Raw genomic sequence first — 14,529 nt, 5'->3', positions numbered from 1 at the left:
TAAAATCATTTGTAAAAGCAGAGTTACACCTTGAGAAGTATGATTCTATTTCATATTACACTTCTTATGTGGCTGAAAGAGTCTGGCTTTCAGCGTATCTCAAAGGGCAATCAAGGCATCTGGGTATGTGGTATAACACTGCATTTTCCCTCCCCGCCCCTCTCTCACACACCACCCAAGGGCAATTGGAAAAGAGCCTCAGACAGCATATTTTAAAACCTTTTATATAACAATGTTCAAACTTTCATGGGCCCTTTTCAAACTGGATACACCACGAGTTCTCATTTTCTTTTTTTGCAGACATAATTTACATGGGAAGGACTTAGACACACTTAGGGTATTTAATAGCACCCATCAAATATACAGAAATTGTGCTGATTAGTTGTGAGTAATAATTTTATACTTGAAAGGTGGCTACAAAATTAAATTGACAGTCTTCATTCTAGCACCTTTGATGCCCATATTTTATACTCTTTAGGAAAAATATGTCTCATTAGGCTAAAATCAATTACCCTTTTTATTAATTCTGTTTTTGTAATATTTTCTTCTTGGTTTTTAATAGAGAGGGAAAGGCACTGGTTAATGCTCTGTGGTTTAGAAACAGGAAAATGATTCACTTGGCTGTCAAACATTGCATAAGAAACACTAGCTTAATTTGAATTTACCAAAGTGCTTTTAGTTTATTATCTCTTGGGTGTACACATTACATTGCAAAATTCATTTTAAATAGCTAGAGAACAAAAAGTCAACCAAATGCATTTAATCTGAAAAAGGATAGGCAATAAACTCTTTCCAGGTAATTTAAATTTTAAATTAATCTGCTACTTCTGTCAGCAAATTCCTAAATGAAATCTTGACAGTTATATTCACAGAGATTTTCTTTAAAAGGAGAAACTAAAAGTAAAATCCAGTGCAAACAGAAGTAGGTTATCCCTTCATCTGATGGCACACCTCTCCTCTAGTCCCATATCCCGCCCATCTGCTGATTTACAATACCAGGAGTGGGATGTCATCATCAGAAATGCTGAATCACAAAAACAGATTGTGGGAAACTATTCATGTCAAAGAAATTAATCAACACATCTCAAGCTTTCTTCCTTTATTTTTATTGTCTCTCCCCTTTGGCCCTTGACAGGTTGAGACCTATACCTTGAGATACCTAGTTGCTTGTTTAGTTTTAAAAACCAGCTTGGCTCTAGATTTCATCTGTGCCAATTAAAATAATTTTCTGCCGAGGGTGTACCTGGTTCGATGGGCAAAAAATGAGCACTTTTCAGAACTCACTTTCTGGTTAATATTTTCACACAATAATGAAGACAGGTAAGAAAGAAACCCTTATAAACGTGTTTAGTGCCCCAACCTTGAACTACTGAGCAAATGAGGAAAGCACTGGGGTACACTTCCAAAGCTCACTTTGCCTTTGGATATTAATCAGTTATTCTGATTTTAAGAGGGGAAACCCAAACAAATTCAGTTAGAATACAACAGCCTTGCAAAACTGTATTCGTTTGAACACGCATGGTAATTTTTTTCTTTTTTTGTAATGGGCAAGTAAATATCATTCAGTTTTTCATAAAAAAATAATAAAAAAGGAGACAGAAGACTTGTCCCTGGGCTGGTAAGTTTTCAGGACAATTTTGTAAGATTGCAATGTAACACTAACAGGTGTTGGCTCTAGGTAGAGCCAGAAATACTTTCAACACAACTGACTGATACAATCAGCAACAGCGAACCTTAAATTTAGTTGTGATAAAAATCTCACTTAGCTCAAAATGCAGTGAGAAGGCTTTAGACTTGCCTGTGGCCCCTTTTAGGTAATGGAGCTATGAAATCTAAACTACGTGATTAAAATGGCAAGACTATGATTTGTCTCATAAGCCATGTGTGTGGCAGTGTCAAAATTGCCATAAGTGGACAGAATATTTAAAAAAAAGCTAAATTTAAAGAATTTGTGCAAAATAAATTTCTGCAGTGAGTTAGAATATAATGAATATACTCTACCCTTTTCCATCAGTGTCACCTTATAAGCCTTTCACATAGCAGGAACACTACATTTTGTGGCTTGCACATTTCAACAGCTTGTGAGGTAACACTCTTAATAAGCAATAGATTGTGAAAGTGTGGTCATTAGTACCTAACAGAAAAGTAACTGTTGACATGATGACCTTTGGTGACACTGAAATACAGGAATTTTCCAAGTCATTTCTTAATACTCTAGGCACTACAGAGTTTTTAGTTTGCACGAATTTCCTTTTGATTTGTCTCTCTCTCTTCTGTAATAGACCAATATATACTTTTTTTTAAAAAACTGCCAAAATAAGGCAGAATTCTATTTAATGTCTAAAGCATACAAGGAAGCATCTCAAGAAAGGGGGAAATTGTGAGAAGATTTGCTAGAGATGTGCCAAATTTCAATGGCTAAGAAGAAAACAACTTTTACCTTGAAACTGAAAAACATTTTTGAGTTGCTCAGATTAGATTCAAATGGCATTTACTTTATTTTATAGATTTTGCCTTGTGCCTTAAATTACCACTGTTCATTGTAAATAATGCGACAAACAATGCAGCCATCTAGTAATTCACAATATACTATACCAACAAAGCAATCTATAGCTTACCTGTTCCTTGAAAAGAACATAACACATCGCCAAGACAAACTCCTTTTGCATTCACATCTATTGAGGTCCTCATAATAGCACCCATTACTGTAGTACCTGATGCCTCCATAAAGTTAATAACCAAAAATCACAACAGGCCAGTAGTCTAGCTTTGCCTCTGCTTCCTCTAAATTTAGAATTCAGCACATTTTAAAATGTCAGAATCATAGCAACAGAACAGATGAGCATGACAACAAATAGGCGGCATACAATTCTACTTTAGGCTATGTTATTGGAAATGAGGTATACTAAACAGTATTAATACCACTCTCTCTTTGAATGTCCTTGTGGCAATACAAGCTGACAATAATGTAATGCCAAAAATGAATATGAAAAATATATTAAAATCCAAAAACAGTCAAGAAAACCACTACAGTATTATTTTTAAAAGCATTATGTCCACACTATCTGTAGAGTCTGGAAACTGGTGTTTGATAGTCTCAAAAACAAAAATACTAAATTTTTGCTCATTGAAACTAACATTCTGGATGTTATTGAATTAAAAAGTCTAATAAAATGGAAGCTATAACTCAAGTGAGGACAAAAGTCCACACCAGATACATCATTCACTATAAAATATGCCTTTTGTCTCATCAAAGAGGGCTAAAATTTTCAAACTTGGGTACCTAAAGTTAAGCACTGAGATCAAAAGGAGTCACAAGTGCTCAGAACCTCTGAAAAACCATTCATTTTAGGTACCTATATATTGATATTGGTGCGCAACTTTAGGAAACCCAGCTTTAAAAAAAAAAATTGGCCCTGAAGTACTGAAAACGGTTGAAAGTGTCAAGGAAATCTTCAGATTGCTACTTGTTTATTAAGAAGCAGAGTACTGGAGACAAAAATGTCATACTGAAAAACTGATAGTGCACAATCCTGACTGAGCCGCACTGTCAGGGAGTGAAGGAGGGACAGAGGAGCATCCCCTTCCAGGGGACTGAGAGATTCTCCTTCACAAACACCTCTGTGATCCCTCCCACCACCCACAAACTTTCCCACCTGTGGAGAGAATTAAAAGAAAACTCTGAATTTCAACCCAGTGTTTTGAGGCCTCCTCAATGTGTACAATTTTGGCCCCAAGCCCCCTTATGGTAGCCCTTTGATAACCATATTTATTGTTCAGAATAAATGAAAGGTCTGATTCTCCACTAAGATCAGTTTAAAACAGGAGTAACTTCCTCTAAAGTCCTTGAAGGACTGGTGCGAGAGGGAAATCAGGCCCCAGCATTTCTGCTTTAATAGTATAAAGAAATTAGACTACCCCATATTACATGGAGTACCAAACACATGCTTTGCTTATAGATGCTTCAATTGCAGTACTGGTGAAGAAAATAAGGAAAGTTTGCTCACCAGCAAGAATAATTATGCACAGTAACGCTTCAGTCCTTGAAAGCGATGTGCATGAGTGGAAGCCTGATATAGTTGCTTCCTTTTTTTTTTTTTTGAAGACAGTCTAGTCATAAATTAGCTCATACCTAGTTTCACTCAGGACCATGGCAATAATTCCACTGGCTTCAACGGGACAGGAATTTGGTCCAATTTTGCAGTTTGGGTTTTTTTTCTCAACAACTTGCTTTTGAAAATACTTTTAGGCTTAGTTTTTTAGAAGTACTGTTTATTGTATCTACAATCTAGCAACTTCACAGAAAAAACTGTGTTTGGTAATTTAGGCACTTTTCCCATATATCTTAATTTTTATTGTTTTCTAGTTCCATTGGACAGAGTTTACACATCAAAATTGAACAATTTAATTTATTTAAAATTCACCTCAAAATGCATTGTATTTAGTTTTTTTTTGTTAAAAAAGAACATTCAAAGCATCAAAATATTACTAATTTAAAAAGAACCCTTGTTAAAACAGTTTACATACTGTAGATTGGAAAAAAACCTAAGGTAGAGTAGGCACAGTACTAAGGCCAGTATGACAGAAAACAAGACTAACACATTCATTCGGCATTTAAAAGGTCTGGACAAAAAGAGATTGTTTATTTAAAGGTATCTGTGTAAAAAAAAGTGTTAGTAAATTTTCAATCCAGACATAATTAATAAATTTAAGTCATTTATGTACTTGAAGAAGATCTATTTTCTTCCTGACAGCTAAATTATGGTTCTAAACCAAGGTAGAGTATTATTTGGAACTGGGATAGTGAACAAAAAGGATCACAGTACACAAAGCTTTAAATCCTGTACCAGGAAAAAGCAACAAGGTGATCAGTTAGTTATAGTATCTATTTTATAAAAAAATAGATATAAAATATCAGTTGCATAGGGATCTAAATATAAGGCAAAGCAGAAGATTAATTAAAATAAAGATTGTAGAAAGGGCACTATAGTGTCAAAACATAGTATTTCCATTTGAATTACTATCTAATTCAAAATCACAGTATCGTGCTAGTACTACGAACAGAGAATGTCAAACTGTCCCATTCATTTCAAATTGAAAACCAACATTAGGACTTCTAAGAAATATAAAACTAAGTTTATTGTCTAAACCTGATCAGTGTATTAGCACAACAGTGCTTGGTACGTACCTGATTATTTATATATTCTACCTTCTGTAAATAATATCAAGGTTACTACTTGTTAAAAAGTGTGAGATCACAACATTACTGCATGCCATCAGTGGTTTGCAGGTTTACTCGGCAATTAATTATTCAGTCTTTAAAAGTGTAAGATCCCACCCTGCAGAATCTTCACCCAATGAACACAGAACACTGTCATTAATAAAATACATTAGACATTCCACCACTAATAACTAATGTTTAAGCCATGTTGCTAGATCCTAAAACCAATATAGTTCATTATTATTAAATCACAGCAATTTTTGTTAGGAAGGTAACCTGTAGACTTCCAAATATTCTTTACATGTATTAAATATAAAAACAGTATGTAACTAACATTTATTTCTTGACATTTCAAGTAGATTATTAAATTGTGACACTACTTCTGCTAAATCATTTCTAAGTTGTTAACATGAAGTTCAAACATTAATTTCCATATCTACATGTAGCTTAATTAACCTAGAATTGTAATGTATAGTAGTGTAAGAAAAAATTCTCAAAATGAATTCATCATTAAAATTCATTAACTGGGAATACCTGAACCAACATTTTAACTGAAAAAGTGCATAAACATAGTAATACTACAAATATGTTAAATGAACAACAAAAGGTTTTGTGGGAGCCAAGCAATACTATTTTTACATGTTATTTACATTTGATGAATTATCCAGAGATAATTTAGGATCTTAAGATTTCTTTGATGTATTTAAAACGTCCTCTGACTTAGATTTCTTTGATAAATTTTAAGTGTTCTTTGACTACCATCTATTCATTCTGGAAGCTACACACCAGTGAATTGCCAAGTACTGTTCAGTCAAGCAACATGGCAGTTATGGTTCTGTATTTCATCAAAATTCATTGTGATAAATGATACTTCTTTTGTTCTTTGAGGAATAGTAGAATTTTCATTTTACACTTTTAGTTGGTGTTTCAGATTCTGTAGACTGCCTCCCATCAGTCCATGCTTCTCGTGTGCTCTTCAGTGCTAGTGTTTTCTGTTGGTCAACCACAACATAATCCACTCTTTCATCTGCCACACTGCTCCCTGAACCACTGCTTTTTTTCTGGAAAGGGGAGAGTGAGAAAAAGGCAAGTTAACATATATTTACAATAAAATGAAGCCAGGTTCATTTGCAATAGAGCTATGAATGTAATAAGTATTTTTTTAAAAATAATACTACATACACAGAGTACTACCTACTCTATTCAACATATTGCATGTGTTTTTGTTGAACTTACGCTTGAGGACAATAAAACACTGAAAGACATCTCTGATAAAATCTTGGACTTTGTAACAAAACATCAGGCAACACTGATGATCATGTATAATATTTTGCTGATACTGGAAAAAATACAAATGAGGGTTGAGGGCTGTAAGGGAATCTGAGTGGGAAGGACTGGGAAGGTATAATCATAGAATCGTAGGACTGGAAGGGAACTTGAGAAGTCATCTAGTCCAGTTCCCTGCACTCATGGCAGGACTAAGTATTATCTAGGCCACTGATACAAACACAGCCTGCTTAAGATTTTATTTTTATAGCTCCCAGTTATACGAGAGAAGGCTTGTATAAAATACTAAGATTCAGGATTCCAGTGAAGAAATCCCAAGGAAGAAAATACTTGATCTATTGTACAATCATTGATGGTTAAACCGAAACTTCACTATGTGTACTGAAGTTGTAGACACTGGCACTTCCCATACTGATAAAATACAGTGACAGTTATGTGACGCGAGACCTGTGTAACTCTCAGAAAGAGATTGTGAGTAAAGTTGATCAAGGATTTGACTTCTCTTATCATGCCTTGACAGACCAAGGTAATAGCTCCATGCAAATCTGTCATTAGGTTATATTATAGCTTTGCCAGAGGGGTGCAATATTGCTTCCATGACTGGCCACAATAGAGAGCTGCTAGCTAATCAGGGTGAAGCTGCTGGGCTGCTTTTCTTTTTCATTGAGTAGAATAATCCAATCTAAATTTGCAATAACTTATAAATTCTTCATGCAGCTCAGTTTTGTACATCAGATCAACCTTTTTTTAAACAGTCATTTTGTTTACCTTACGAGGTGGAGTAGATTTCCCAGAATCTAGATCCAGATCTAAGTATTCTACTTGTTTATCTCCTTTTGGTTTTACCCTAGGGCTACTTCCTCCATCAAGACTGTTGCTGCCGAACAAAATCTGAAATTATAATGAAAAATAATCAAGTCAACAACAATGAATATTCGGACATTCTGCTCAGTCTATTAAACACTATCTACATAGTCAAGATTCTGGAACTCATCAAGGAGATCTCCTGATCTGGTAAATAATTCATATTTTATAGACTATTATTAATGATCTAACAATATTCTAAACAAAAATTAGGTTTAACTAATGTTGATCTTGGGACACAGAGTCAAAAGACAGGAAAAAAAAATCAAATTTCAGGTAGACACTCCAAAAAGATCGTGTCTAATTCCTACATATGAGTGAGCTAAGGACAGTCTATGGATTTTCTGATTGGCACTCTGTGTCTCGAGTTTAACATTACTTAAGTAAAGAATGTTGTATTTCACTATATTACTATTAATAGTCATTTGATAAAAACTCAGCCTTACAATACTGGTAAAGTTTTGAAAAAAACCTTTTGCATTTCATTCAAAAACTATCATAATAACTAATCTGAAAATCCAAAAGAATTATTCAGTTGATAAAACTGCAGGATTAATCTATCTCTAGAAAAGTTGGACAGGGCTGCCTAAAATGAACTAAATTGTATTGCATGAACCTAGTTTTCAATTAGCCCAGATTTTTACCACCTCACCTCCTCTGTCCTCTCCCAGCCTGATCCCTCCCTCTTAACAGGTGTTATAGGAACAGTACAATAGAAGGACTCTTCTCTAAAAGATAAAGAAAAAAAAAAGGAAGACAGAGGGCAGCAGTCAGCAAAAAATGAAGAGCAAGGCAGAAGGAAAGACAGGGTAAGGCTGACAGCAACTTGAAAGAAAATGCTGAATATTGCTCATTTAACTAAATTAAACAGAAATATGACACGTAGGAACAAGATACATTAAAGTCAATGACAGGAAAGGATGAGAAAATTATGGACCCTTTTTTAAGTTGTAGTGAAAACAATGAAGTTTCCAAAAACTTTATATAATAAGTGCATTTTATAAACCTAAAGTTTTGTAGCCATCTCAAGATCACTGGGAACTCCCCAATGCTTAAAGAGTTAATTTAGGGGGGTTGTTCTGTTCTTTTTTTTTTTTAATTTCTATTACACAATTTATTCCATTATCACCAATGCCTTTAACAGTAGGCGGTAACATGGACAAACAAAAATGGCTAGGATTTAAAAAACGGAGTCAATTAAGCATCTGAGTGGTTTATTAGGAACTTCTTTGAAAGGATTTACTATATTTCATTTATAAAATACAAGTTTTATTGCCTGTATCATTGTTTCTGGCATGTGTAATAGCATATTACTCTTTATATAGAAAAGGATCTATATTTCACACAATTACATAAACAGGATGTGTCCATTAAAAACAAAAATCAAAGTCTTAAAATATAATTAAAAGAAAACAAAAGGGATTTGGTACCATAATCTAGACGAATGAGAGATGTAAGCCAGTAGAAAATTTTATAAGCAATGGGCCAGTCCTTTAGATATGAAATTAAACACATTCATTTAAGTTTTAAAATTAAATTTTCTTAAGTGGCGTCTTGGTCTAGTGGCTTGAACACAGAATCAGTAAACAGAAATCCTTGATTTCTAATTCTGATTCTGCTACTGATTTGCTGCATGGCTAAAGGTAATTCACAATCACCGTGTCTCAATTTCTCCAGCTGTAAAATGGAATATATCACTGCTTACTTACCAGTAACTCCTTCACAAGGCTGTTGTGAGGATCAGTTAGTGCCTGCACAGTGCTTTCAAATATTACTATTTGTATTTTAATTCATACTAAATAAGAATCTAAGCAACACTTAGCTATTAAGTGATGAGCACTATGTAAAAAACTTAAAATATCTAAGATGGGACTGAGTTGAAAAGTTTGGCTACAGATATTATCAACTTTCCCAAAGTTCAATGGTGCTCTGAACTATATTTTGGTTTAGGAATGTACTAACCTTTTATTTTAAAATGCTACTGCAAATTCTTGCTTCTATTTGGGTAAAACATGCATCACTCATGATACATTTCAGTGAACACCTAAACATAATGTATACACAGCTAACAACTTCTACACTGTATCTGATGTGAGCAAGTGAAATGAAATTTAATTCACTTTTGCTAAAAATTTCTTGAATGACTATACTGAAAGCAAAAAGCTATCTGAAGAACAAAGTAGACAATATAATCATTATCATTTTATCTTGTATACAGAATGTCTCTTGTAAAAAAAAGTATAATAAACATACATATTTTTAGAAAAACTTGAACAAGAAATATCAATGGAGATTTCTTATGACTTTTTTGTTCCTTCCGTGTTTCTTGCAATGTTTACTTGCAACATTTCTTTTTCAAATGGCCTCTAGAGTGGCTTGAGAATACTAGCATTATTTATTTCCACTGAAACAGATTACTTACTGACACGTAGCCCAGGAATAAAGAAAGGAAGAGACAGAAACCTTGGGAAAGAACATATTTTAAACCACTTTGTTCAAAAGGTGTCCTACTCTCAACATATATTGTGGACATACTAACCTTCCTCTTTATTGAACAATTCTACTCTTAACATTCTCACTGCTACAGTGTTAAAACAAAGCTAAAATTCTATAAAGATAAATAGTTTTTGGTTTTGATGCAGAAAATGTAAAGAAAGGTTTGTTGACTGAAGAAAGATTTGTGTTTGCATAATTTAAAAGTAAGGACTGCACAGGAAGAGAGTAGTTAAGATGTAGATTTTACATACTGAGTCTTCAGTGGACTGATTTGGATTCATGGGTACATAATTCTCTTCACTGTCGTGCGAGTCACTGCTGGAAGTTGTGCTATGAACTGAATCCGGTCTGGGAGACATAGGAAACCTGGAGGAGCTAATTACCAGGAATTATTTTACAAACAATCAAACTAGAATATTTTAAAACTCCTGGTAAACAAAAAAAAAGTATATTAGAGCTTAAACTCTTATTTGTCAGCTTTACCAGGGTTGAGTTTTCTGGTTATACATTGTCTTATTATTTAACAAATGATACCGAACAACAAACATACATACAGCTGACACATGCTTGCGCACATGGCTGCGTGTGTACACACACACACACACACACACACACACAGGAAATCTCAGTCTCTGCTAGAGAGGCTGAAAAAGGAAAGATCGCAGATATATTCATTAATGCTCCAGTAAAAATAAAATAAATCCTCTAAAGTAAGAAAAGCTAAGAGACTTACTCTCGTGCAAAACTTCGAGTGATAGGAGATCTAACTGGGGCTTGCAATTCTTCCCATTCTGGCAGAGGTTTTATTTCTAGTGGAGCTGGTTTTGCTATATAAAAAACAAACAATTTTAAAGCACAGAACATTTTAAAACAAATCCAAATTCAGCAGCTATTCTAAGGCTAGCAATGCACAGAAATCAATATCATTACTTTTATTTTAAGTTGCCACTGAGTAAAAGATTTCCACATAAACCCCAAAATACACTTATCAGGAAATGTTCACTTCTGAAAGAGGTTTCTGAACCACTGTCTGTATGATAAACTTTCCAAAATAATTATGATGTTGTTAGTAATGAGTTGCTACCACTATCAGAGAATTTTGAAAGCTGAATATTAACGTGCGATTCTATTCTGAAAAGGGAATCTGAAAATGGCACTCTAGGATTCCATGTTTATTGTGCCACAATGACTCATCAAATAAAAGGTAGTTCACAAGTAAAAGGTAGGGTTGGTTGGTTGCTAGCCTTTTATTTAAAAATTGCCAGTTCTGCAAACTCTAGATCTGAAATATTTTCTTGGCTCATACACCTTTGTCAATAATAAAGACTCTGCAAACCCAATTCTGCATTCACTTACACATTTGCAATCCCATTGTTAAGGCTGCAGAGGTTAAAGTGAGGGCCCTTTAACTGGCATTTAGTTAACAAAATTGATGAGTCATAATAGAATCCAGCTCAGTTTTCCATAGGTGATTTAGTTCTCTATACTGCTTAACTTGAGAGAAAAACAGAAGAAACATACCAGCACCATTAACATCAGATGATAGGATTCTTAGTAAGGTGCATTTTTACACAATTTTCAGAGTAGAACCACAGCTTAAACTAAAACGGAAATTAAGTGATTTTGAGTTGTAAAAAACCCAATGAATTTCTGTACTGCAAGACTTATAGGGAAGTCTATTTATCATCAATCTTAATTTCTATCATACCTGACATTTAAAAATTCAATTACTTTGAGAAGGTAGTTATGAAATTATTATGAACGCTATTAGAGTTTTTTCACAAAACAAACAAAATTAAATATCAGCTACCCAGGATTGTTGACAGCCCATCTGACTGCTCCAAGACCAACCTACTTACCAACATCAAAACTTCAGCCAGTTTAAAACTAGTTCATACACATTGAAACCTGTCAAAGTGACCACTTGTGGGACTCTCAAAAATCAATTGCTTAACAGAGGTGGTCTTATAAGGGGGAGCAGAACTGTACTATATTACAGCTAAAGGGACTGTTTTGAGGCAGTATTAGGAGAAAGGGTTATCTAAAAAGGTCAGCCCTTGGTACAGATTTCTATGTAAATTTTTTTTAATTGAAATGTTACAGATAAGTGATAACTGAACTTAATCGCCCCAAACTGTTAAACTGCAGTTAAAACCAGGGCTTTGGAGCTGTGCTCTGGCTCCGCTCCAGCTCTAGGCAAAAACCTGCAGCTCCACTGCTCTGGAGTTGCTCTGCACTCCAGCTCCGGGCTCTGCTCCAAAGCCTTGATTAAAATTCAGTAGAGTCACCTACATGTAGCTCAAGAGGTATCAGCATACATCAGTAACTTACAATTAACAAGGTTCTGCCACCTTAATTCAGGCTTAGCAGTATCTTATTTATCAGGTAGTCCCATTGATTTAAAAAAAATCCCAATAATTTATTTCCAGGAATTACTTAAGGAATAAGGTATTACTCAACGTGAGCTAAGGTGGCAGAACTGAACCTTACCTAAGCAACAAACATGCTACTGGATGAGTGGCTGTGGCGGATACCAGTACAGCTCAAGTGCTTTATAAGGCATGAGGCTGAATGACAGCTACAATCAACAGCCCAAGTACAACTACTGTATCTTTAGAAATGCAGTAAGGTCTTGATCCAAAGCCCACTGAAATCAGCAAGAGTCAGTCTATCAATTTAAATGGACTTTTGACCAGGCTTTAAATGCACCTGAAGCATGCTTTAAAAAAAAATAAGTTTGACATTTATAAGTTGTCTTAGCCCATGTGACTGTACTGGATACCAACACAGTTAGTGTCTATAATAAACCAGTCAGACTCCACCTTCGTAATACTCATTTAAAAAATATAAATGAAATCACTGTACTAATAGATAGTCACAGGATCAATCTCTTTGACTGCATCTTGACATTTAGCTAACAGCAGATTATTAACCTGTGACATTTATGTTAACTCTTAATTAGAAGTTCTTTCAAACAACATACTGGTAGACCACATACCCTTGTTTCTAAATAAACAGATACAAAATTAAATCTGAAATATGAGCAGCTATAAACTGAACAAAACTTATATGTATAAGTGTTAATTTCTGGTAAATCTGAATGTTTTCCCCTGCATGGGAAACACTTTTTATTAGCAAGTAAAATGTGTCCAAATACCTTAAATTACAACATTAGCAGTGACAATGCTTTATTAGAGTTTAACCTTTAAAATAAACATTTTTTTAAAACAAAGCCCCATACAACATGCAGTGCTATACAGTACATACCCTTTCTTCTTGTAGCAAAGTCACCTATGGTTTGTGAATCAGTTCGCTCTAAACCATGTGGTTTAGGTCTTAAAATTTTAGGACTTTGACCTAATTGGTAAAAAGAAGACTCTCTTAATATAATGTTCATTTTATAATTGGAAAAATGGAATTCTGTAAATAAGCAGCAGAACCCCTTGCAGAAAGGCTAACTGCATAAGCATAAGCAAGCTGCTGAGGGAGAGTTTTACAGCCCAGCTAGGTCTCATGCCAGGGCTTAAGCACAAAACTTCAAAGGAACAAAACATTGCATGCAAGAAGCTTGTCTGAAGCAAGTAAGATGTATCTAAAAGGTAGAAAGCTATTTAAAAAAAAAAGACATGTCTGTTGAATTACAATTTTTAAAAGTAATTTTGTATAAAAAATTGCCATGTTGAGGGAACATTTAACAAGATATGGAAAATGGTTAGGTTAAAATGAAATTGTAAAAGAATTTAAATGAATTTCCACTACACCTCTACCTTGATATAACACTGTTCTTGGGAGCCAAAAAAATCTTACCGCATTATAGGTGAAACCATGTTATATCGAACTTGCTTTGATCCACCAGAGTGCTCAGCCCCGCCCGCCGGAGCACTGCTGTACCGTGTTATATCTGAATTTGTGTTATATCGGGTAGTGTTATATCGGGGTAGAGGTGTATATTAATCCTTAAAAACCAACAAAGTCCCTTTATTTTTCTTCCAGATAAGTCTTTTGGAAGTCTTTTTCATATATATTTGCTGACCTGTCTCAAGCTTCCTTCTGACCCTAAGGAAGCAGACATGACTTCCTCTTAGTGTCAAACTTATTCTGTAGAAGACTAATTCCAGGTTTAATTCTGGGCCATGGGCTGTGGTATGAATTTAAGTCTGCATATGTCCAATCCAGAAGAACTCCCATTGATGTTAACAGGAGGTCTGCATAAAGAGCTAGAGTAGATCGACTGTGGCCTTGATGTTATAAATAACGCCAAACGTTTCAGATCTGGGTTCCTAAAGACAGGCACCTGAATCCATATTTAGGAACGCAAATAAAAAAGTGTCCTAATTTTCAGAGGCACTTACTACCTGCTGCTCCCACTTATTTTAAACCTCACTTTAGGCACCCAGGTTTGAACAATTTGGCACAAACTTTTCCTATAGCTATTTATTATTCAGTGTCTTACTGTTGTATTCATAGATATTGTTATATTCAGCTAATATGCTGCCCTTTATGACCACTGTATTTTTGACCTTTGTTTCTCTTTCTTACCCATCTTTCTTTCTCTATTTCTCCTCTCCCAGCCTTGTCTTTGTCTCTCTCCTTCTTTTGTCCCTCTGCATTGTTCTCCCTGGAGCAAATCCCAAATCTTCCCCCTCCCTGCATGGGCTTCA

General features: G+C 34.7%; 1 protein-coding gene across 4 annotated transcripts in view; it reads right to left on the bottom strand.

Moving 5' to 3' along the window:
- Positions 1 to 654: 654 nt before the first annotated feature.
- GAB1 (GRB2 associated binding protein 1) overlaps positions 655 to 14,529 on the bottom strand; it is a 137,548-nt gene continuing 123,673 nt past the window's right edge. For 2 of the 4 annotated variants that reach the window (XM_039542279.1, XM_039542277.1), the window contains 5 exons: positions 13,136 to 13,225; positions 10,602 to 10,695; positions 10,120 to 10,243; positions 7,277 to 7,399; positions 655 to 6,282 (listed from right to left, as the gene is read on the bottom strand). In XM_039542279.1, coding sequence (XP_039398213.1) covers positions 6,124 to 6,282; positions 7,277 to 7,399; positions 10,120 to 10,243; positions 10,602 to 10,695; positions 13,136 to 13,225 — 590 coding nt within the window. In that variant the 3' untranslated portion in view covers positions 655 to 6,123. The remainder of the gene's footprint in view (positions 6,283 to 7,276; positions 7,400 to 10,119; positions 10,244 to 10,601; positions 10,696 to 13,135; positions 13,226 to 14,529) is intronic. The other 2 variants (XM_039542280.1, XM_039542278.1) reach the window with 1 other exon arrangement.

This window comes from Mauremys reevesii, linkage group 5 (assembly GCF_016161935.1).
Source record: "Mauremys reevesii isolate NIE-2019 linkage group 5, ASM1616193v1, whole genome shotgun sequence".
In the NCBI taxonomy this organism is placed as follows: Eukaryota; Metazoa; Chordata; order Testudines; family Geoemydidae; genus Mauremys; species Mauremys reevesii.
The sequence above is the reverse complement of the archived record's forward strand: the minus strand, read 5'-3'. Positions and strand labels throughout refer to the sequence as shown.